The sequence below is a fragment of the Protopterus annectens genome, chromosome 8.part0, assembly GCF_019279795.1.
Source record: "Protopterus annectens isolate FY-2018-M chromosome 8.part0, PAN1.0, whole genome shotgun sequence".
NCBI lineage: Eukaryota > Metazoa > Chordata > Ceratodontiformes > Protopteridae > Protopterus > Protopterus annectens.
This window is the reverse complement of record NC_056741.1, coordinates 1259896193-1259922614: the sequence shown is the minus strand read 5'-3', so window position 1 is coordinate 1259922614 and position 26422 is coordinate 1259896193. Positions and strand designations below refer to the sequence as shown.

General features: G+C 37.7%; 1 protein-coding gene across 5 annotated transcripts in view; it reads right to left on the bottom strand.

The window, feature by feature from the left end:
- Window positions 1-644: 644 nt before the first annotated feature.
- The window catches only part of LOC122809346 (catechol O-methyltransferase A-like), a 321593-nt gene continuing 295815 nt past the window's right edge, over window positions 645-26422 (bottom strand). For 4 of the 5 annotated variants that reach the window (XM_044080760.1, XM_044080759.1, XM_044080758.1 and 1 more), the window contains one exon: window positions 645-1345. In XM_044080760.1, coding sequence (XP_043936695.1) covers window positions 1166-1345 — 180 coding nt within the window. In that variant the 3' untranslated portion in view covers window positions 645-1165. Of the gene's footprint in view, window positions 1346-18439; window positions 18503-26422 lie in introns of those variants that run through there. The other variant, XM_044080762.1, reaches the window with a different exon arrangement.

The window sequence follows — 26422 nt, the reverse complement described above, 5'->3', positions numbered from 1 at the left end:
AGCTTGCTTCTGTGACGTGCACCATCATTTCCATTTACAGTGATTGAATCCATAGTGGTATCATCAGGTAATTATTATATTCTTTTATATACTGTCTGCTTTGCAGCAGCCACCAAGAAAAATAATATGACAGTTGTTTAAATTGTATATGAGCATTTTTTTGTTAAGGATACTGTGGTATGCAATTATACTATATTATCCTCTTTGTGCTCCCGTTTCCTCCCACATTACAAAGTCATGTAGTGGGTGGATTGGGCACTCTAAATTGACCAGAGGTGTGTGTGTGTGTGTGTGTGTGTGTGTGTGTGTGTGTGTGTGTGTGTGTGTGTGTGTGTGTGTCGGTGAGTGTGTAGTAGAGAAGAACAGCCATGACAGGGCTAGCTCTTGATGATTGTCATTGTTGAAGTGAAACCCTGACCCCATGTGCAAAAATGGGAAAAGGGGTTATGGATGGATGGATGGATTGATGGATTTCCTTCAAAACATTGCAACACTCTTTACAGGGATGTTCTATATAGAATCAACCAAAAGATTGTGGAGTTGAATGCAGAGAGAGAGAGAGAGTGTGTGTGTGTGTGTGTGTGTGTGTGTGTGTGTGTGTGTGTGTGTGTGTGTGTCTGTGTGTGTGTGTGTCTGTGTCTGTGTGTGTCTGTGTCTGTGTGTGTCTGTGTCTGTGTGTGTCTGTGTGTGTGTGTGTATGTGTATACAAACCTAGATTGTAAAATAGGTAAATACAGATCTGTAATCTACCTGGCAATTTATTATTGCTTGACATCACAGCACATGTACAGATATTAAACAAATACCCCCCCCCCACTTTTACAAGTAGGATATCACATCCTGAAGGTTGCAGTTATAGCAAAATTATGTATATTCAATATAACTGCAGCATTCAGCTATTACTCATTCCTAGCAATCATTCAGTAAATTCACTGTTTTCTTTTGACATAGTCCATACATCTAAACTAAATACAGGCAACTGTATAGTTATCTTAGGTTGTAATTGTGATGCAGAAAATGAAACACTATCTGCATTCCGCCACTGCACTAGAAGATACAACATTTTTGTGGTATTATAGTCTCTGATCCCAAATGCTAATTTTATTTGCCTTGTTAATCTTCAAACATTTCATAGTTTACATAGTAATTTCATCTATGGTGTATTTCACCCTAGAAAGACAGATTTCTCCAGGCCATCTGGTGCTTGAGTATATTCCAGGTGAGCAAGGAAGTATTCACTCTTGTAACTTGGGCTGTTCCTGACGTACTCAAGATATTCAGGACACCCAGGACAGGTCACATTGTCCGCCAAAAGCACTGTTCCCTTCCTTAGCAGTCCACATTTCTATTTAAAAAGAATTATAAAGAAAGAAAATAGATATGTGGTGAATGGACAGTGTAAGGAATTACTGATACTGACATAAAATTTAAGCATCATTTCATGGAAAATGAATACCCAAGAGCTTTGTTTCAGACATGCTAGAAACAGTTTTATGCAAAATGTGTTTATTTACACTGCTTTATGGAGTTTTAAAAGTACTGATACAACAACTAGCATCTTCATTAAATTTAAATCTATATAAGCGACAAACAATGAGGGGTTTCTAATGCATATAGAATGATGCAATAATTGCTGCAGTATCTCTTTAACATGTACCTCACTACTGCCTCCTGCCTAGTGCTCTTTTGGGCTCCAGTCTGAATTTCTTCTTCTCAATAACTTTCTTGGAGTAGGATATTTTCTTTATAGGTGCCTGTCTATACTAGTATGAAGTGATATAAAATGATTTTAGTTGAAAGTCCAGATAATAAATATATTTTGATAACTGATAGAAGAGAATGTTAGCGTGATTAATTAATGGACTTGTTCTTTGTGTGATATATGATGGATGAAGTAATTAAAGGTATTGTAAATACCTTATTGATATAAGGAAGTGAAGCCCTAGGCCACATGTAGAAGCACTGGTGCACTTTGTTTAGCAGTTAAATGCTAAAGGGTAAACAAGTTTCCCACTGAAGTGTTTCATAGAACAGTTCATTTAGCGAACAGACAACAAGAGGGAGCAGATACACCATTCATAGTGCAGCTATTTATTTCGTATCATTATAAATTATAACCTCATGGATCTTTTGGTCCGTTTTTTTTTTTTTTTTTTTGATTGTGAAATACATTAAAGTTCATTATGTAAATAGTTTATTAGTAATCGGGCTGTCATGTAGTTATAAGATGATACTGTTCATGTTCTTAGTATTTGCTACATGGTTAATAGTGAATTCTGTGTAACTTAACAAAGCTCTGTCATCCCCATGTTATATTCTTATGTGTGCGTATAACTAATTTGCATAATTTCGGACCAGTTCCAAATTATTGTATATATTTACATATTTTAACTAATATTCATAATTTGCCTTATTTTTTAGTCTGTATGAAAATAAAGTCCCATAAGTTAAAATATATGCAAACCTCTGATTCATTTATCATGATGCTTGTCCCCTTCCCCTTCACTTTCCCTGGTGTAAGAAATGAATGACTGCAGAATTAACCTTCTGAGATGTCACCTAGTAATTTTAAATTTTATTGAATGTAATAACTGAAAAGCCACCTAAGTTACCTGGCAACACCAAGAAGAGTTAACAATGATTATCCATCCATTACTTTTTCTTATAGTGTATTTTATGGAAAAAAGTCAGTATTTCATACCTATTTGTTTTTCTTTTTCCTTTTTCCAGACAGGTTTATCATTTTGTTAACTAGTCAGTAAAGCTCATAGTCAGGCAATACTGATCCTCATGTACACTTTAACTTTTGCGTATTTCAATGTCAACACTCTCATTAGCATGCAATAACTACATAAGCTAGAAGCAAGCACTATTAGTTAATCTGGATGTGATCCATTCACTTTCAGAGAGGACAGTTACACACTGCCATACACGATAAAGAATGCACATAAGATGTCTAAAGAACAGCACAAAACCTGGAAGTCTAAGATATATGAAATAAATTTTAGGTCCACATCTGTCCTAGTAAGAGGATAAAATACATTAAGGAAAATACTATCATCTAAACAAAAATGTTGCAAGCTATACTCAGATGTACTTTTTTGAGAGAGCTTGTTAAAGAGAGGGAATAAAAGCAATAAAATATAGTTAATTTATTTATTACTTACTGAAAGCATTTCAATGCGTGCTGATTAGATTAAAATGCATTTTATAGGAGTCTGTACTTCACTACTAGAATAAGGTAACATCATGGTGTAGCACACAGCTCTATTGCCTCTCTGCATTTGGGGCTCCAGTTTGAATGCCTTTTTGAAGAGTCCGCTTGTTGTTCCTGTTGTATATTTACTAGTGCCTCTTTAAACGTATTACTGGATATACATGTCATCTAATTGTAATCTTACAGCCATTCTATGTTAGTGCAGCCTATGATCTGGATACTTACTTTTTTTCTGAGGGGGAAGCCCCAATGCACCCTTCCTCAAGCTTTCCACCAGTGATGTCTACACACACACACACACACACACACACACACACACACACACACACACACACACACACACACACACACACCAATGTCAGATAAATTCAGAGAAGAGGGAACAGATGAAAAATAACCCTCCCTTCCCTTCTCTTCTGAGCTCTACAAACCCAATGTGAAGGCACAGAATCTGCAACACAACCATTTCCAACATACTTAAACATCCAGTACAGGAACCCACTAATCTTTCTGTGCTTGTATTCTGAGACTCATGTAAGTGATATGTAATAAACTGGAAGTTTCCAAACTACATAATAATCAATGGGCAAAAGCCATTACGTAATTTCTTTTTGCATTTTGAAATACAAGTTTGCAAAACATCTCTTGTATATGTTGCCATAGATACAATTAAAATAACTCCTGGAAAAAAAATGGCATTTTCACATTTCATTTCTTAATCTCACAAAATAATCATCTTTTACATATTTCATGTAGTAAAACACTGAATCACCTATCTTTTTCAATTTTCATCTGCTAGGAATTGTTCACTTTGTCTCATCATGTCTATACTTTAATCGCCAATGTCTGTAATGCTGCATAGTAACTTGTCTAAAAACTGAAAACATTAAATTCCAAAGTCTGAGCTACATCAAACTGCAAACAGAATTTCATAGAAACTAGAAAACGTCTAATATACAGTGTTCCTACATGTAGGAGCGGCCTTAGGTCAACTGGTGCCCTAGGCAAAACAGCTTCACGGCGCCCCCCACCACACTACCTGGTGCCCCCATCCTGGTCTACCTACATCAAATAAATACTGGAAAAGTGCCCCTGCTAGAGCAGCACCCTAAGCGGCCGCCTAGTTGGCCTATGCATAAGGCCAGCTATGCATACATGCTACAGGTGAGGAAGCAATACAAGTATTTGACAGTTTTAATCTCATGCAAGAGAAAAAAGACTAGTTAGTAGTGGTTAAAGATACATTTCAAACATATTGTGAGCCAAAACAAGTTCCATATTATAAAGATTTTTTTTTTCACAAGAACCCAAGGGGCTCAAAAATTACAGCTCCTAATGTAACTGATTTCAAAAACAGAGTGACTGATGGTAAGTTTGGTGAATTGTGTGACTCACTGATAGGACAGAGAATTTTCTGTGGTATTATAAATGATCAAGTCAGAGACATTTGTGAACATGCTATATGGGTGGAAGAAAATCTTGAATATTCATCTGAAAATTCTGCATGAAGAGCTGGAAGTATGTAAAATACAGAGTGTAACTAATAAGAAATATCAAGCCAAATGCTTAACATCATTATACAAAACAGAAATGACACTGCACAACAATCAAACATGGTACCCAGAAGCAAATGTGCCATTAAAAACAAGGCTGAATATAAAATACGTGATTACAGACGCAAGAAAAAATAATGCAAGTCTTATAATCAAGTGCATACAAGGATCTGAATAATTTCTCAAAGCTGAGGGTGTAAACATTTTGTTGAATCTGGTGGATAATGAAATGATGAAATGTATTCATGGGTACGATAAAATATATAGTCTGCGCATATCTAGGAATTAAATCACATTTTGGTTATAAAAGCTAAGGCATTAATTCAAGATAAAAGTATAACTTAAAAGCAGCTTGATTCTGATTTAGAGTGTAGTACTATATTGGAATTGTGTTTCTACTATTGAAACTATCTTGTAATGTTTGTAAATATGCTTGCATTTTGTTAACTTATTCAAGACACAAAGCTGAAGCTCCAGTCTCTAATTTTGTTAATTTTTAATACAAATACAAAAAGTATAAGCTTATGATCCATATGGATTTTCAAAAATGCAGTCAAACAGCCAAAATGTTGGCTTGCATGCTTTGTAAGAAGATTTGTATGATTAAGACAATTCATAATATAAATGCATTGAACAGATCATTCAGTTATGAGCAGATGTGGATCTTTCTAATGTTAATACGACTCATGCCAGGAATGATTATGAACAGTGTAGTGGAAGATGGAACACTAATAATTTCAGAGAAAGTAATGTGAGTGTTATGCACAGCAGCTTGAAAAATAGTTGGATTTTACTGCCATAAAGAAATTACAGTGTCAGAAAATATCATCTTACGTTAGTAATAAGAATATAGGTGCAAGTTTTTCTTTGAGAGTTAAACAGGCAAACTTTAAACAAGGAATAAATTATCCTAATAAGGCTGTAGTAGTTGCTGATGAAAGTTACAGTGGTATGCTGACTTTGTTGCTGGTTTGGGCTATGTGAAGGGTGCTGACACTGTACTTTAATTGTAGAATAAGATATGTTTTGTAGAAGCAGGTCTCATTGGCCCTGTGAATAGGCCAGTGACTGCAGGTATCATATTGTTGACTTCCTTTTGTTGTACTTTGTGTTCTGTGGGTGTAGGTGACAACTAAATTTACTCTGTGTGCATCAAGGATGTTGGGATGGGGGTTGCTTGGTAGATGTTTGCAGGGTAAATATTTGTTCAAACAGTATACAAGGCTGTGTTTGATCAGGGGAGCATTTTAATATTTGCCTCCAAAGAATGTGATTTGAAATGACCATGGATTTCCTTTACCAGTGATCGCCTATGGTACACAGTGGTGACGGGACATCATGTCCAATTATACATCCCTAGTACCGATCAGTGGAGGTTTGGGGAAATCACCTTTTCCTTCTTTGTCTCTGGGATTGTTTTTAGTGGGGATTTTTATAAAACCTATGCTGTTTATATGGAATGTGTTGTAATATATCTGCAATGCTTGGTTTAGGCCAGAGTTGGGGGTAGTCATACTGACGTGTAAATGCACCACTCAGTCTGTTGGCCATCATAAGGGGTGTCACTGACATGCTCACAGATGGTTTGCATTCAGATTCAAACTAATGTTGTTGTGCACACACATACAAAGGTCAGGGACTCTTACACCAGTGGGTTATGGTCATGGTGCTTGCATACCTGTGTTTTTGTTAACAATTTGTATCACAGGATGGGTGGGTAACACAAAAAGGCATAATGGTACATTGCTTGGGCCTGTAATACTGCAACACCTACAGGAACAGACAGGGTAGAGGACAGCAGTTTTGCCCATCCACAGTTGCGGAGGCTGTGTATGTAATGTTATGGGCCAATAGAATACAGAACATGTTATGTTGCTGCTGCCCATTTCAGATGGTAATGGATTGTTTCACAGAAGTCTGCTACTTTTTGGTGTGTGTGTGTGTGTGTGTGTGTGTGTGTGTGTGTGTGTGTGTGTGTGTGTATGTGAGAGATCCTGTCATAATGTCACCTGCTGATTACCACAACACAGTAGGCACCTGTACTGTTGACATGTGCCTGTTTGTGAGTCAGATATAACATGGTAACTATAGACTTTCTTGTGAAGCACTGAGATGTGGGTGTGAGGGCTATAACAGGCCAACAGCTTAATATGTCTTTATCCTCACATTTTTCAGAATTGGGTACTTGAGAAGAACAGGAAGGGGATGGAGAAGTTCTCCCAGGCAGAGAATGGCATACTGCTGCAAGGCCTTCAAGAACATGGTCAGCATATGCTCCTTACAGATAAGAGAGACCAGGTCTTCCACCAGCATGTCTTGCAGGACCTCGTTTTATAGGTCAGTGTGCTGTCGGTGGCTATAATTGTACAAGACTACAGATATGATGTAGGACCACCAATGTGATGTATCATGCCTGCAACAAGGGAACCTTCCTAACAAAGGAATAAAGGACTACAAGTGGGAATCCACTGACTGGAATGGAGGAGTTCCTGGCATTTCTGTTTATCAAGCATGACAGCTTTGTCATACGCAGTAAAGGACTTTACATTGGTATAGAAATTTACCAAGCACCTTGGGTGCCTGTGAGTGATGCCCCATGTCGGTATCACCTAACAGTGCAGCCTGCCTGAGTCAAAACTATATCCATACCGAATATAGTCATTTTTGCTCTTACAGATACATTGGGACTTCATCTACAACATCAGTCTGCACAAGGTATGTAGAGTATGCATTTTACATGCTAGTCTGTTGTACAACTGTATCCTCACTGAGATTTGGTTTTGTAATGAGATAGCCCTTACACACTTGGATGTGTTTGTTTGATTTCACACATGCTACAGTGTCAGAATCCTCCACCACGGATATTGGCATGCCTGATATTGGGGAAACTGACTTATCACAATGATGGCTGCCACAGCCTGGAAGTCTGTGGTCATATTTGGAAGCTGTTAAGCATGGTTTAGAGAAGATTTGTCTATCTAGGTCAAAAGTCACTTCTTGCAGGGTAGGGTTTCTTTTTAATTAATCATCTCAGTTTCTACAGAGTACACTATAAAGAATAGTATATAGAAAAATTAAATAACCAGCATTATTTGCCTACCTTTGAGTTCTGACTCATGGTTACCTCTCAAGCTTCATTCTCGAGGGCAGCATAAATTGCAACTCTATGAGGGGAATAATTATATATTACAGCCACTTAACTACTATACATGCTCTTGTCAGAGACTGAATGATTCCCTTACAAGAGACATGAATATATTCTCAACCTTGAGCCTCCTTGATGTGTGGATTTTGACATCATTGCTCGTAGCATATTTACCAGTCAGATTCAGGAACAATGTTAGAGATCGGGATGAATGATTCTCAACTGGTTTTCCCACCCTATGAAGGGTAGACACTAGGTCATTTTCTCTGTCTTCCTTTCCTCACCACTCACGTTATTACACATAAAGTTCCCTAGCAGTCAATTTTATCACCTTTACTATTTAAAATAAATATTATGTTACATCTCTGTCCTCTCTCCCACTTTTTAAAATAAATCTAAAGCTATATTTCAATGATCACTGGTTATGCCCATGTTCTAACCCTGACTAACATTCTCTTGACTCTAATCTTTTACCTTTCTCCTATTACAACCTTCTTAGATTACTTCTATATCCTTTTCCCTCACATAGAAATAAGTGTTACTAGTACACCCTTCTAAGACTTGCTTCCAGTATTTACATACTACTATTTTTTATATTCTTTTACAATTTCTTTAGCTTACCTGCTAAGGCTAAATTTGTTGCAGTATAAAACTGCCTTAATCATATAATTATTGCTGTATTAAACTGCTTTTATACTATTCTCTATTAATTGTTTGTATAAATATTGCTGTATAAAAATGTTATTATGTTATTCTCTATTAATTGTATGTTTTTCCCCTGGAGCTTTTCTTCCCAGGCCTCTTCTGAAAATGGACATATATCCAGTTAGACTAGCTCGGTCAACAAATGTAAAAATAAAATAAATAAATAAATGTTGTTAGCAGACACCATAGAGATTTGTGCACAAATCCAAAAGCTCAGAGGGTTTTGAAGGGCCCTGATATCATCAGCTATAATTTAATATCCATCTTTAATATCCAACAGTCTTTTCTGGATATTAGCCTGGGTGGAGTTAGTGGGCAATGAACAAGGTTGTAAGTGTAAGTTGCATCTGATTATAACCTTTTCATACCAGATAAGGCTGCAAGTATGGTTAAACTGTTTTGTTTTTAGCTAATTACCTTTCCTGTATTTACAATTTGACTCCACTTGGTGCAGATGATTGACTGATTTTGCTGCACACCTTAATCATTATACACCCTGAGTACTGTAATTTGCTGTAGTCAATGCTGAGTGAAGACATATTTTTGTATTTCGTGAAATGATTTGCAGCTTCATGACTAGATGGTCATGTAAAGACTATACAACACTTGCACTGCAGGCTCTGCACTGGCTATTTGTTTATTAAAGATATCAATAGAGCTGCATACTGTTTAGTCTCAAAGTATATAACTGATTTAGTAAACCTTACACTCTGGTGAGCTCTCTGCAGTCCATTAGTTTGGGAGTGATAAAGATTCCAAGGATGTATGTGAAGGTGGCATGCTACTTGGTTTTCTTTCATATTGTTCCTAATCAACGTAATTTACTGCCTTATCCTGTAATACTGTTTGACTCTGTATCTACTTTTCATAGCTTTGTAAAGAGAGCCTTTTTCCAAGAAACATTTTGTCAAGACATCTAAACATCTCAAAATTCTGGAATTCTAGAGTCTTTGAACTGTCACACAATTGTATACTTTATATTTGTATATATTTTATGGAGATTGTTTATTTTATTAGGTTTTGTCTTTAGTAAAAGTTGTAGAAAATGCTTTTTTTATTAATATTTTAGTAGCAGTCGCCCAAAGGTAGCACCTTATTGAAAAAAAATGACAGGTGTTGTTTTGTTTGTACTTCAGTTACTGTAAGTATTTACATTTGCTTCATTCTGAGTCTGAAAGACATTCTAGAGTGATGCTGAAACATACCAGAATTTTGGCAGTTTCCCCAAAAACTATTATTATAACTATCTGAAGCTGCTGTACTGTGCTGTGCTAGACATACATGTGATTATGCCTAGGGCGAGGGATTGCTGTACGTTTTGGTGGTTTGGACTCGATACACTCTGTGCATATTATGTGTAACCACAGGGATAGTGGTGGGAGGCAGCCCCTTTTTTATAAACTTTTCAAACACAGTGCTAACTAGATACAGCTGTAAACTTGAATGAAATTGGTAGTTACTTGTCAGCATTTCACATGAATTATATAAGATTGTAGTCAGTTGACACGAGTATGACATATTCATTGACTCTCATTCTTCTGAGCCTGTTTGTCCAGTGTGTTGTAAGAGAAAAGCAGTGTTTGCATAAAAACTGTGTAAAGTTAACACCACAAACTTAAGGAAACTGCAAATTTATTTGGGAAAGTTGCTGCACAATAAGGTGATTGTCTTGTGTGAAACTGGAATGTGCATGTAGTGCCTTCCTGGTACATACTCAGATGTCTTACAATGAAGAAGAATGTATCATGATATCATGATGGCCAAGGTGCAGTGAACATGTAAACGTGTAGCATATGAACCTGCAGCTCTGCATAAAGTGCGCATGCATGTGTCCCAGTCAGCAGTGATCGTTAATTGGCCTAATTCTCTTGTTTTATAGGATCTCTGTAATGAGGAAGGAGGAAATCCATAGTAAATAATAAATCCTGCACTATTTGTTTAGTTTCGTTTAGGTTGCAGGAGTTTAAGCATGTTATGACTGAATAAGCATGTTCTGCCTAATATGATTTGTTTGGCTACTGTGCCTCTCTTGGTTTTGTGCTCATGCTATACCAAGTTGAGTGTGTGTGTGACTAAGTTGCTGAATATATATGGAAGGGTGTTTTCATGTAGTATTACTTGTAGTATTGCAGATACATTTTTTTATTAATTTCTTATATTTTCTTCCCTAATTGTTTGCAAACTGGCAGTTTGTAGTAAGGAAATAACTGAGTAGTAGTGGAGATGTCTGCATCACGTAGAAATAATGCAAACCTTACAAAATGCTTGAGGGCATGTGTAGTTTTACTGTTATGCATTTAAAGATTCTGTTGAAAGTTTGTCAGATTTTATACATATCCATACAAGCTGTTACAGGAGGAGACATAAAGCATCTTTAGTGTTCTGCTTATTAGAACCCTGTTAGCACAGCATGGATAACTCCCTTTTCCAAATGTATCACTATGCAAGATGAGTGTAAGATTATTATCAGGTAGTCCGCAGGCTCATACAGTGTACATCATAACAGTGTATATGTGTGTTCAGTCTTTCTGTCTACATATGTACATACTAAGGGTACCAGTCTACCATATAACATTTGCCAGCATGTCCATAACTGGTTCATTCATGACTGTAGGTACAAAGTACCATATGGAATGAAATCTCCATGATCAAAAACTGTTTCACTGAGGCTATGGATGTTATCAGCACTTGTTAGAAGTAAGCGTTCCACATTCTCCTGTGACACTCCGTGAACCTTGAAATGTCTATTATGTAGTGGAAAGTATTTCAATCCTACATGAAGACTTAACATGTTACCATGGGGTTGGATGTTCACAATGTCACACTATTGTTTGCCAATTGTTGTCCCATTTAGCAGTTCTGTACCTATCTAAGGAAGTATGCCATTTCTTTTCAAGTGTATTACCTGTGTTTTTATGCCATTGGCTGCAGTATTTTTTTCTTTCGTTCTGTGTGCTGTAGTAGCAAATGGTGCTTATGTCTGTTTCTGTTAATAGTCTTGTTCAGTGCTTTTTAATTTGCAGTGCTTGTTTACCTCATATATGACCCCCCAGTCATTTAATTTAACTTTGCATTTATGAATACAGCATGATTACATTCTCCATTTGGGATGTCATTTTATTATTTATTTATTTATGCATGCTTTGTTGTCTGATCGTGCCATTAGGTCAGTGATCTCTTTTCTGGGGAGACCCAAGGTGGACTTCATATCGACTCCTCTGCATTATACAAAGTTTAAAAAAATGTCTGAAATATCTCTATTATGTCTATAGTATCTATGCTTCTTAGACTTGTTATAGGCTCCCTAAGTTTGGCGACAGCCCTTTTTAATTTTTGTTGCCTAAGTTTATGTGGAAAACATTTTTGTGCTTTGAAGCTGTTGTAAAAAATTTACTTAATAGTGATCTTTCTGAACTCATGCATAGTATCCAAATACTCCCTTATTTTTCCATTAGTTCACACTTTACAGTTGTCCCTCTTGTTCTGTGAGTCCCCTTATTCAGCAATGTTTTAACTTTTGTCAGCCCATCTATATAAGTCATGTTATTTTTCCCCATAGCTTTCTCTTTTATTTGTAGCTTCCTAAAAACTCCATTTCCTTTCCATCGCACTCACTAATCTTCTGAAGAAAATTCTGTTTTCCCTAATAACATTCAAAATCTTTTCCACTACACATTCCTTGAATTCCTCTCTAACAGAAAAGTAGAACAGTACCAGTTTCTCTTTTCTTTTACATTACCCTGCAATTTTGTATTAATTTTTATTGGTGTATTATCTGAAATACTTATTGGATGTGTCTCGATTTTTTTTAATAAAATACACATGCTCCCTTGAAGTATAATTTATATCCAGTATAGCTCAGTTATTTTACTTTGGGGGATAAATATGTAAATCCATTCAGAGTCCTTACTACTGAATCCATGGTTCTATATCACGTTGTCGAACTCTTAAAACTTCGAACATCATATGGTCGACATCATATGATCGAACTTTTAAAATTTTGAATGTTTCAGCGGAGATCTCTATACAGTGCGGAATGGGAAGATTTCCCTTTTCTGCACTGTAGTGCAATCTCGGAGTTGGTATATTTAAAGAGAGGGGGTGTGGGGGTGCAGCTCCCCACATGGGAGGTGCAGGGGTGCTTGCCCCCCCTGCTTAAACCGTTTAGGTAGGTTTTTACCTTTGGTTTATTTTTTTATATTACATTTTCAAACTTTTAAAAGTTCGTTCATTTGGTGTCGACCATATGTCGTTCGAACTTTTAAAAGTTCCATTATGTAATATAGATGTAAATTCACATCTTGCATACAAATATTCTCATATTTTTCTTTAGAAATCTACCCTCTTTTGATATATATTCCATTCTAGGTCCAGAAATGCATCTTTACTATTGCAAATCAAGGTCCCCAGCAATAAGTAATATTCTGATTTACTATTTCGCCCAGAATTCTCTTAAGCTCTGTAATTACAGTTTAGGTTGGAATATAAATACATACCAATATACCCTTCCTCGCCTGTCAATAACCAGTACCAACACAAACCTACAGTTGTTGTCTGTTTTCCTTTGTTTCACTGTTGGAGCCCCCCTAGCAATCAGTATTATTACTCCCCCTTTCCTTTGTCCCTAATATCCTGATGAATGTCCAACCTGAAATCCTTTATTTGTCAAATTCTCATTCACATTTCTATCCATAGGTGTCTCATGCAAAATTTATATTTGCATTCCACACTTCTTAATATAATTCAGGACTCTTTTTTTTATTAATCTATGTATCAAATTCCATTTCATTGAACACAATTTATTGAAAGGGCACTTTACTGAATAACACAACTCATCTTTTATTATAGTACTTTATTACACAGCACTTTGCAGAACAGGAAATACAAACAAGCAAACATTAAACAAAAGTTACAAAAATGTGCTGCTGTTTGCTGTTGATCATCTGTTCTACTTGTACGTTTTATTGGTTCTATTCTGGTCTTTCTGATGAAGAAGAAGCCGGGACTCAGTGAGGGTAATATTGGTCTCCCCTTTCTGTGTAGTGAGATCCAAACTAACCAAACTACAGCAGCATAGTTCATCAAAATATAATGCTTTCTTCAGAAAATGTACCAAGCACCATTATACCATGACCCCCCCAAAACGTGCACGCTGATTGGCCAGCGTGCACATTGTAAATCGAGTTATACTAATGGAAAAAGGTCCGGTCGCCCGGACTTTTTCCATTAGTATAACTTCTTTAAACACTGTCTCGCTATGTTAAATGGGTTTAACATAGCGAGACAGCTTTAAAATAAGCAACGGAGATCTCCGTTGCTTATTTTAAAGCTGTCTCGCTATGCTAAACCCATTTAACATAGCGAGACAGGTTTTAAAAAGCAACGGAGAAAGCAAGATCTCCGTTGCTTTTACTGTTCGCTATGTTAAATGGGTTTAACATAGCGAGACAGTTATAAAATAAGCAACGGACATCTCGGCTGCTTATTTTAAAGCTGTCTCGCCATGTTAAACCCATTTAACATAGCTAAACAGTAAAAAGCAACGGAGATCTTGCTTTCTCCGTTGCTTTTGCCCACAGCTCTACATCAGAACTGCCGCGGATGCCAGACATCTGCGGAAGGGCAGTAAACAGGCATTATACTATGCCATTATTTAAGAAAAGTAATAGTTTCTTTTCTTAAATAATGTCATGGTATAATAGCAATAACCCACTTCTGGGTGTGGTAATGCTGTATTTACCCACGGTTGGCTTTGTTTGGTAGATTTTGACACAGGCTTAGTAGTGGCCTGTCCTCTGGAACCCACCTAGTATGAAACTAGGCCTGCTCAAAGATCTGCACAGAAGGTTGTCAGTTTGTCTGTGGTCTGGGGACAGTGAAATCATTATTTGTTTAAATTTCCTCACAAACTTCAGGGACGTGCATAACAGGTCACTATAGCCTGTCTAGGGGCAGTGTACCATCTAGGTGCAACAAGTTAGAATACATTATAAATTACTGTGATTATAATTGTTTTCACTTTCCTCTCAAACAAACATCAAATGTGCATGCAGGTGGCTATCTTTTGGGGGTATGGGTAAGGAAGCATGATGTATATATCTGTATAACAGCAGCAATTTAAAACATATTACTGTATATTATTTGTTCTATCACTTTCATCTCAATCTAACACAGAGGGTGGGTGTAGAGAAGGTGACTACCTTTTTTAGGGAGTAGGGTAGATAGGTGGGCAGTAATCCCAGTTAAAGTTTGCTTATCCACATAAGCATTTGTCTTTTCTATTTACTGGAAACTATTTTGTCAGCTTTGAATATCAAGTCATGGATATAAGTTACTTCTTCCTTGAAAGAAAAAATTAAGAAAGAAATTTTTCCTTAGTTATGAGTTTTGTTCAGGCCATCATGCAATCAAAAGGTAGAAAAAACAAAGGTATAAAATGCACAACAGAGCATTTAAAACACCAAAGCATCTGGGGACCTATTGGCTCCCAGATCCCTGTCTTAATTTGATTATTTCCTCCATAGTTGTTATAGTGTAGTTGTACCTTGTTACAGAATGTAGGAGAAAAGCTGAAAAATGTGTGAAAAAGCAATAAAACAAATCTAGATAATGTGGGGATACCAGGAATAGAGCAAATCAGAGAGAGCACTAGAGAACATTTGTGGAGGAAGCCACATTGGGTCATATTATCTTGGGCTTCATTTCACCAAATGCAGACTCTAAATGCAGGAGTTGATTCACCATTGCTATGTGTATGTGTGTGTGTGTGTGTGGGGGGGGGGGGGGTGTAGGACCTTACATTACAATGTGAAGAATCCTGGCTACACACCCTGGCAGGCAATAGCATGAGAACACTCCCAAATAGATTAGCACTTTATACTGTTTCAGAGCATAGAAAACTGAGGATTAGATTATGGTAACGCAGGTTATTGTGGGACAGCACCAATGGAAGGGGAAGAAAAGAATGAGAGGGTAGGACATATAGGAGAGTACTCAGGGGCTAAGGCAGAGAAGATTCAAGGATTTTGGAGATGCAGAAACAAAAGAAAGGGAGGGTAAACTGAACAGTTGGCTAGGTATGTAAACAAGAGTACACAGTCAAAACATCCTTCTTTTCCCTTCCTCCTTCTACCATACCTTCACTCCACTTGCCTCTGACATACCTTCACTCCACTCACCTCTGACATACCTTCACTCCACTCGCCTCTGACATACCTTCACTCCACTCGCCTCTGACTTACCTTCACTCCACTCGCCTCTGACTTACCTTCACTCCACTCGCCTCTGACATACCTTCACTCCACTCGCCTCTGACATACCTTCACTCCACTTGCCTCAATACCTCTCTCCCTTCATTACATTTCCTCACAAGACTTTCACATACCCCTTTTTCTATCTTTCTCACCCTCCCACTATTCTGTCTCTCTATAACTATTCTAAACAATACTGTATATATGCTAAAATTACCAGTACTAATCTAGCCTGTGCTACTTTACTCTATTTTTCTGCATTCTAATTGTAATGTCTGCCCTCAGGCTGAGCCTGAAAATGATCCAAGTGGTTCAGGATTCTAACCTGCTTAACAGATACATCCACCATCAACCCCTTTTTCCTGTTTTTGCACATGGGGTCGGGGTGCCACTTCAGCAATGAGAATCATCTTGAGCCAAGGTTTAAACCGCCGGGTGGCTAGCCCAGCCATGGTAATTCATCTGTACCACTCATTCACTCACACACTCACTCCTAGGGCCAATTTAGAGGGTCCAATCCACCTGCTGCATGTCTTTGGAATGTGAGAGGAGACTGGAGCACCTGGAGGAGACCCACGTGACCACAGGGATGACATGTAGACTCTGCACAGAAGGCACCCCAGCTGAGAATCAAACCGGAGAACCCCTTGCTGTAGGGTGACAATGCTAACCACTGCACCACCGTGGCCACTGCTTAACAAATATTAAGTAAAAAAATTAGATAAAAAGAGCTGGCTGGAGGAGAGATAGAGAAGGAGAGAGGTGGGTAAAGTGTTAAGGATATTTTGTATGTGTGTGGCTCAGAGTTTTGGGATGAGTGAAGGTATGAATTTGCAATAGATTGATGGGATACAAGAAAATAATATGAAAGCTAGAGAGATCAGGCTAGGCTGGAGGAGAGAAGGAGGATAAAGGGCTGCAAAGCAAAGCAAAGCAAAGCAAAGCAAAGCAAGAGGATAGGACATAGGATTAATGAGGTAAAGCAGAAAACAGACAGGCAGGGGATAATAATACCAGGGCAAAGGTGGTCTGAGGAGTTAACTAAGTGGTGTACTAGACAGGATAACAGTGTAAGGAAGGAGTGACAAAAAGTAAAGACAGGAGGGCCAGAGAATGAAGCAGAAGGCAGGCTAGAGAGAGTTGAAAAGGGCTAGGAAGCCAAATTAGAAAGAAAGAAAGAAAGAGACAGAAAGAGAAAGAGACGGATTGACAGGGAATGAAAAAAAACATAGGCATCCAGGAAGAATACAACATCAGAGAGAGAACAGGAATGAAGTTAACAGTTATGGATGGGAAGAACTTAGCCACGAGGGAAGTAGAACTGGAAGCCAGGGGAACAGGAAGTTAGGAGGATAAAGAGAAGTATAAGGATTCAGGCATGTAGAAAGATGGTGATGAGCCTGATTACTAGAGATAGTAGATAAGGGAACAGAGAGAAGGGGGATTTCTGTGAAGGTTGATGCAATTCCCAGGTTTGGCATGGAAAAACTTGGTGCTAAAGGGTACTCATATATATTGGTGCATAAGGAAGTGACGATTTACTGAACTGGACCACTTGAGAAGTAATGGAGAATATCATGTAGGTAGCAGTACTCTGCAAGAGCATGGAGAGTAATGTAGCATTCTGAGACCATTACCTTTAACAAGGAAGAAAAAGAGGATTAGGCAATTCAAGTTCTGGCTCCTGGAGGGGGGTTAGGTGCACAGAACTATGATAATGGTAGAGTGAGGGGGCACACTAAGAGGGAAATAAGCTGTTCAGGAGGGATGCAATTAATCTCAGTCCCATTTACTAAAACAGGAGCTGGAAAGGTGCAGTAGGAAAACTGTACCTTTAAACTGAGATGAAAAGTAGGGATGGGATATAACATTATTCAGGAAGAACAAAACAAAAAAAGCAGAGAGGAAAGGCTGCTAAATAGAAGAGAAGGAGTAGTAAAAAAAGACAGCAGACTACCAGGGGAAAGGAAATTAACAGTTGTGGGATACGGCAATATGTTGGTACATAGGGAAATAGGAAAGTGAAATGAAAACAAAGGGGATTTAGGAACATAGAAAGAGATGGGGAAAAGGCAATATTTTACTTGAGGGCCTCACCAGTTCGTTTCGTGCAGAAGTGGGCGTGTCGTGAATTGAGTAAGGTTAATGCACTATAAACCCTTACTGTAGACGATAGAAGAATCAGTTTAATTTATTAACAGTCACCACCTTGTTTGCCATGCAACTGTCTACAGGAAAGACGAATCCAGGTAAAAACGGACTCTGTTTAGAACTTTCATTCTTTTAACGTACCTCACAACAACTTCATCAGAAACAGATGCACAGTTCTTACAATATTAAAGTACCAAATCCCACACATCACATGATCAATTAACTTAATAGTCATTAAACATAAGCTTAAATCTGTTTTTTAAATGTACCAACAAAATAGTTATTAAATTCTTCTATTTAAAAAAAAAAAACATTTGATGTTTATAACATAATTCAAGCCTGGTGACTTTCTTAACTTAAAAGTCTTGTACCTGGATACGTCTTTCCCTTGCTGACAATGTTTTTTGTTTGTTAAACATTATAGTCTGTGGCATCAGAACTGATCACATATTGGGTAGACTGTTGAGAAAAGTTGATTTAACTGTGGGAAAAAAAAACAGATATATGTCATGCAGTTAATAATTCTGAGTTGCCCGTTTTATAAATTATAGTTGAGTTAAAAGTGTATAAAATTGAAACTGTAGAAATGAAGAGAAATGTAAGCCTAGAAGCTGTAAAACATGTAGACACTTGCATGACAAACAAGGTGGTGACTGTTAATAAATTAAACTGATTCTGAAGACAACATTTTACTGTTTTATTGCTATATTACATGTCAGTGCGCTTCAGATGGAATGCATATTCATGAATGACATATCATGCGGGGGTGGGCGAGGCTTGCTACTGCGCATCTGGTGAGGCCCTCAAGTAAAATATCGCCAGGGAAAAGCAGTGAAAGCAAGAATTTCGAAACCTCAGAGAGAAAAAAAAAGGTAGGAAAAGGGGATGAGCAAGTAGAAGGACAATATATGAAGACAGATGAAGAAGGTGTATGCGAAGGAAATAAAAATAAGGAAGAAGAAAACAGAAAGAAGTGCACTATAAAACTGTCAGGGAGTGGCAGCAGATTAGGATCATCCAGAAAGACAAGAATGGAAAATGCAAAGTGGTGGGTAAGATAGTTGAGTCTATATTAGTTCGCCAAAATTTATTTTCAGTGAACACGTATTCATCGACCCCTATTCAATGAAAATCACTTCCACAATTCAATGAATATTCAAAGGGCAAAGACAGAGTTGGCCAACTACACAACTTTGCCCTTTTCTCCACTGTAGTGTGATCTCTAAGTTGGTATATATAGTTAGGGGGTGTGGGGGCAAAGCCCCCACTTGGGAGGGTTCAATTTAGCTAGATGGGTCCATTGTGCTGTGGGGTAAGCATTTCTTTGCCCTTGGATTATTTAGCGAATCACAGAAGTGATTTTTGCTGAATTGGAGTCGACAAATACGTGTTCGCTGAAAATAAATTTCTACGAACTAATATAGACCCAGATAGTCAAGGTGTTGGTCAGCAGTGCCAAAATACTATAAAGGAACTTGGCTTACCTAGAAGCACTAATAATGGACAGTGAGGCTGAGGTGGTTGTGATAATGGAAATATAAGCTAATAATACAACAGGATAGGACAGGATAGGATATTTTTATTTTATATTTATTAAACGAGTAGATGGGTTAGTCTGAGGATCCTTTTCAGCCACAACCCAGGCCAAACATGGCAACAATAAGACATATACATAATCAACAGTTCGCACAGAAAAAAATCACATTGCACATTGGAGATGACATTTGATGCTTAGTCTTTCTGAGTGATCATGTCAGCATTCTTGAGCAGAACAACAATTTAAATGTGAACCCAGACCATATTTGCTCAGCAATTCATTACTGTATAGTGAAACTAAATATCCCAAGTTTTGAAGTTAATGAGTAGATTCTAGCAGATCAGCACAGGAAAGAAATGCATTAACATGACATACCTATATGACTGAGATAAGAAATAAGTATAATAAACATATTTATATGTGGGTCTATATCAGAACATCGAAGTTTTAAAACTTCGAATGTTCTAATACTGACCCGTTTTGATCAAACGCTAAAAATAGCAAAGCTGCAGAACACCAAATTCTTCCTAGGGAAAGAATTCAGTTGGCCGGTTCTGTGGCTTCGCTATTTTCAGCGCTGTGGTGGAGATTTACGGGTCGGGTTCAGGTAAGTGTGTGATTGTGCAGTTGGTAGGATTAGGGCACGGGTTAAGTGAGTTAGGGTTAGGGCGCAGGTTAGGTGAATTAGGTTTAGGGGCGGGTTAAGTGAGTTAGGGTTAGGGCGTGGGTTAGGTGAATGTGCGATAGTGACGACCTTAGGGTTAGGGTTTGGGTTAAGGTAAGTGGATAGATAGCAGTGTATGTATAGTTTAGTGTAGGGTTAGTTGTAGGATAATAAGTGTATGTGTGTGTATTGATGTGTTTTAGGTGTGCTTGTGTTGTGTGTATGTGTTTCAGAATAGCAATTTTTTTCCCAAGGAAAAAATTTGCTGTTCTGAATGTTGGATATTATGTGGTTTAGATATTTTAGGTTCGATAAAATAGCGTTCGCTATTTTCATCTTTTGATAACATGATATAAACACCTATATGTACTACACTAACGTTTTTTGACTATTTACTAAACTACATTAAGATTACTTAACTTAGCTTGAACATAGTTAAATTCTAGTAGCAAATAATTACAATGTGGTTAATAGAAATGCTGGCAAAAATATAAATGTGTATACCCATATTGCTGATACATAATAGAAATGCTGTCAGGACTATAACTGTGTATATTCCCCAAAGCTGACATAAAATAAAAATGCTGTCAAGAATATAAATGTGTATACAGAAAACTCTCAGTTAACTGGAACTTAAGCAACCGGCAGAAAAATATCGAAAAATACAGTACAATTTTCATGTGATGCACTCTGTCCCCCCCCCCAGCAGAAACATACCTTATGTTTTTAGAGTTTTCGAGTTTTAAAAAATACATTCCCTCTTTCCGCAACCTAAGAACAAGTCAAACCAAACAATCAGGCCTATTTTTAATAGTAACTCTCAAGCAACAAGAAACTACAGTTATCCGGCATCTACCAGTCCCCATGGGTGCTGGTTAGCTAAGAGTTTACTGTACTCACAAAACTGATATATAAATCTAAACCTTCACTCTTGCTGGCAGCATTGTATAGATCTTTATAATGAGTACAATCTAATAGAGGTCAGCATGGGTGACATACCTATCAACTGTTGAGATTTTTGCCATATATTTTTTATCTGTTCCTCATAAAACTTGTGGTTGTCTGGCAGGTCACTGAGGATTGAAGTCACTAAATAACAGATATTTGAATTTCAGACTTCATATCCTTCAGAAAACTCATGTTAACACAAATCCTGCTATTCTAGCAACTTTCTAAGTTTATAAGAGCAATATTTAAAATCTGTCCCTATTTTGGGTCTTTGTTTCCCCCAATATTTTAGGCTTTCTCCAAATTTCTTGTGCTACGAAATTGAGAGGTATGATGGATGATTATATTTTCAGCTTTATGGCTAGCCTGTGTTTTTGAAGGAACTGTATTCACTTTCTCTTATCAAGTATTTCTAAGGATTTTTCCTTGAAGCTTGATGTCAGGTGTAGTGTTCGAGTTCAAATGGTTGAGCTTAGAGAATGCTTTTTCAGTGGTATTTAGCATGAAGGAAGACCTTATCAGTTGCAACAAATCAGAGGTTCTAAGGTTGTAAAGCTGTTTCCTATAGACTGATTTGTAACAAAGTGATTGACAGTAAATGAAATTGAAGAGATTATACATTACAGTGCTCAGGAGTAATGAAGCTGTGGTGGAAAAGGGTAACTCTTTGGCCTTGCTGCAGTGATGTTCCTTGTTGTTGTCTAGGATATGAAAGAAGGATTTTGTTTTTCTGTGGTGTGTAGAAGATGAATATTTGTAGATGAAAGCATGCAAGGTATGGTAGTCCTTATTCAAGCCTTGACATCAGGATATTAATGGCACTAGAACATCTGGCCTCATGGATTAAAAGATTGGACATCGAGTATGAAAGTTTAAGTTGAGTTAGAACTCTGCTGACTTGAGTCTCTAGGTATGTGGCAAAGAAAATGGTCTGATCCACCACAGTACCCAGATGTCTTTGATTAGTTGTCCAGGGAAGACGGTTAGAGTAGTGATCTGTGACTGTAAGGGCTTGAGTGCCTTGCAGTCTGTGAGTGGTCCCAAATAACATAACTGTAGTTTTATTGGTACTCACTGTTACTTTGTTTATGGCTATCCAGTTCCACAGTAACTCAATCACTTTATAAAGTGTTTTAGATTGCCATTTGAGTTTCCCTGGTCTAGTAATAATGACACTTTCAGTATAAAGTATGCAGGGAGTGTGGGGAGATTCTACGGCATATTTAATTTATAAACAGTGAGAATAGAAGAAGCCCCAGAATGGATCCATGAGAAACTCCACATGTAAATCCACCTGAATCAGGAAGGTGATCTGAGCGAAGTATTATAAAAGTTCTGTCTGACATATAATTTCTAAACCAGACAGAAACATCAAACAAGAAGCCACATAAGGCTAGTTTTTGTAGGATAAGCTTTTTTTTAAAGTCCAAGAAAACTGATCATATATGTAGGCCGTCATCCATGTTAGAGTATATGTGATTTGTAAGCGTATATAGGTCAAGGACACAGGTAACCCAATTGGTGAACACTTCACTGAAACCTGTTTAGTTGACACAAATCTACATAATAGGCCAAAGTAGAAAATAAATTACATTACGAGGCAAAGCCCTCAAATACTGCTATGGAAAGGGCTGCGGTTCTTTTTACTTATTCCTGCCAAATCTTGGTGTAAGTTACAATTTTGTTTGACAGTGGCCCATTCAGTCTATTTATATAGCATGAACAGGCTCCATTGACTGTTGATGACCATGTAAGCAGATACCAATGGAACAGGGTAGTACTGGGGTACAGGATATCCAAAAAGGTAGGGTTGGTAAAGTTGATGAAGGGTAGTCGTGCATATATAAGGAAGGGTTTGAAATGGGGAGAAAATAAGGGAAAATGGCAAGTGATAAAAAGAGAGCAGAGAAAACAGATACAGTGGCAAGAAGAACCAAAAATAAACTTCCTAGCAATAAAGTTTATAGCAACAAAAAGGGAAAGCCAGTACAAGACACAATTTACAGGCCATGCTAAGAAATATGAGGGCTGACAAGTTACTCAGAGATAGATTCAAGCCATAGACATGGAAGAATAGGGCAGTAATGCTAGGAAACCTCAAAACTTTTGGAGGCTGGCTGGAGAATCCTGCCATCAAAGGTGTTCAAAGAAAAACACTGACCAAAGTATATGGCCTGGAAGGGTTTGAACAAAAAGTATTGCCTGGAAGCATTAAAAAGACTCCCTGGTCTTGTAATTTTTGGGGTATGGGAGGTGAAAGATCTACAAGTTGGGGTTTTAATGGCTAACAGTGGTCACTCAACACTATGGTTCACATTGGTTCTGGAAAAGAAACTAAGAATGGCCATTAAAACCAGGGTCTTTAATTTCAAGAAAGCTGATTCTGGCACTATATGCGGTTTCATAAACAGTATCCAAATTATGTGCCAGGAAATCAAGTAAGTGAAGAAGCTAATGGAAAACTTAACAAGGGCAATGCGAGAGGCATAGAAGATTGGTCAAAAAGAACTGCAAAGGTAGAATGAATAGAGATCAGCAGTCTGGTTAACTAGGGATGTGATGACAGACATACAAGAAAAGGGGAGCAAATAAAAGGAGTGGAGAGACAGGGAGAAAGTTCACTAGGTAAGCTGTATGGTGATGAGAAATAAGATAACAACTTGCCAAAAAAGGCCAAAGTAGACAAGACTTTTGGAACTGTGGGGCTACAAGTGTGAATGTGGGGGAATACTACTAAATCTGAAATTGTAGTATTTCTGAGTATTCTCCTTACTCAGAAGTATATCAGTCTTGAAGTAAGAACATATAGGCAGCAGAGTTGATGTAGGTACAGTCCCTCACATCAGGAGATGTGGGGGGGGGGTCCCTTCAATAAATATTTTAAATATGTAATAATGAGTTTCAAAAGTCAATTATTTTGATGAAACTGCAATATATTTTTTGAAATGTCAGGCCCTTTGATGTTTGGTCCCTTACTTCTGATAGGGAGTAAGACAGTTTAGCAGCAGTCATTAAGACAGGAACAAAGGTATTACAACAGATGGATTCCAATTAAGCTTATAGTGGTAAAAGTTTACTGTGTCCATCAATCAGCTTTAGTGATTTATTATTATTATTACTATTATTGCTATTATTATTTTGGGGGGCTATGTAGGAGAAAGCAAGAAGGCAGAAAAGGAAATTGGTGGACTAGTTTAGAAACGGAAAACACAAGGAAGCCAAAGAACAGGCAAAACATCTAAATATATATCCTACAACATTGTTTACCACAGAAGGACAGGACCATGAGGAAGAGGGTATATATACGAAGAGAGAAATAATAAGGTGGAAAGGGCAGTGAGTAGACAGGATGATAAGGCAGAGGAATTAGATTGTATCCCAAAAGGATCCTAAAATGATCACTGGAACTGTGCCACACCTCTTGCCAAGACTATTCAACAGGTCTCCTATAAACTGGATGGTCCTGGGGCCTGCATGTATGCAGCCGTGGTGCCAGGCAACAGAAGTGAAATAGGCATGTGGTACAACATCCCATTGAATCTGACTTCAGCGGTGAGCAAAGTGATAGAGTCAGTCTCTAAAACCAGGCCTTATGAGGTTCCACAAGCAAAACAGACTGTTCAGTGAATTCCATCATATGGCAGACTTACTCCTCTGTAGGCTTCTGTATAGTTCATATATTGTATATATTGTTTTTGCATATAATCTTCCTGTTTTGAAAAACTGACTAATGATCTATTATTTGTACCATATTCTTCACTTTATATAAATCACTTGACTGTCAATGCTTACACTTTATGTTTCTTAATTTGAAACTTGACATTAATGTTCTTTAATGGTTATTTCTGTAATAATGGGCTAGGACTGAAACAGGCCATATAATAGTCTCCTACACTGGTAAACAAATGTAAATAAATAAATTAATGAATTAATTCACAAGAGAGAGGCCTGTTAAACTAAATCAGTCTTTTTCTGTGACTGGGCAACCAAAGATGTAAACAAAGGTACCCCTGTGGAAGTGATCTATCTGGATGTCAGCAAAGCATTTCACTCTGTTCCAAAACACAGAGACTTCCCAGAAAGTCAAGAGTTATAAATGAAAGTATGAAAACGTGGATGTCTGAAGGAGTAGTTAGGCAAAAACACAGGGTAATAGTTGGGTAAAAGCTGTTATTAGACAAAAACACAGGGTAATACTTGGGCAAAACCTGTTAGAGGATAAAAGGTGTCAGGTGGTATCCCACAGGTGTTGATCTTGAGTCCAGCCCTGTTTCATCTGTTCTGATCTAATGCAGTGCAAGGAAAACTGGATCAGCCTCTTTACAGGTCATGCAAAGGATAAAGAGGGTGGTAGAACATGCAAGCAAGCCAGAAAAGAGATGTAGGGAGACTGTAGGCGCGGTCTAAAAGGAGGCAGCTTCAGCTCTTCACATCCAGGTGTATTGTGTTACACCAAGAAAATAACCCAGGAGTAGAATACTCTATTGCATGAGTCAGCCTAAAGATTCTAGAATGGTTAAAAGACCTGGGGGTTACAATAATGCAAAACCTAAACCACCAAGCTCAGTGTGACAAGATGGTAGGAAAGGAAGTCAAATGCTGGGATTTTTGCTCTGATGTGTGTGTGTGTGTGTGTGTGTGTGTGTGTGTGTGTGTGTGTGTGTGTGTGTGTGTGTGTGTGTGTGTGTGTGTGTGCGCATGTGTGTGCGTGTGTGTGTAGATTTTTAAAAAAATTCAGCACAAGTTTATTCACTGTCACTACGTCAGGGATAACCTGAGGAATAAGCAAGTCATTTCATATTTATTCCTCAGCTAGTCAAAAACATTCAACACCATTAGTCACTCTTGTCTCATGGGTATGTTATAACATTAGGTGTGCATCACAATACCCTAAACTGGTTTCTGATCTATTTAATAAGCATAACATAAGCATTCAGGTCAGGTAGGGATACGCTTTTTTTCCTTTTGATCTCACAGGTATCAAAGGCATGCTTTAAGACTCACTGTTTGGAACCTTACTTTTCTCCATCTACAGGAACTCCTTCCCAGTTACTGTGACAAGCTCACTTTTGTCTAGTACTTTTGATCCAGCTTTGTTTAGTGTAGTTGCCAATCCCCCCTCTGAAGTACAACACATATATCAGGCTTACTTTTCCATCCAAAAATGTTGTCTCCCAGATTTACACCTACTGTTAAACCCAAATAAAAGCAATACTTTTCTCTTCAAAGCAATCATTATAGTAACACCAACA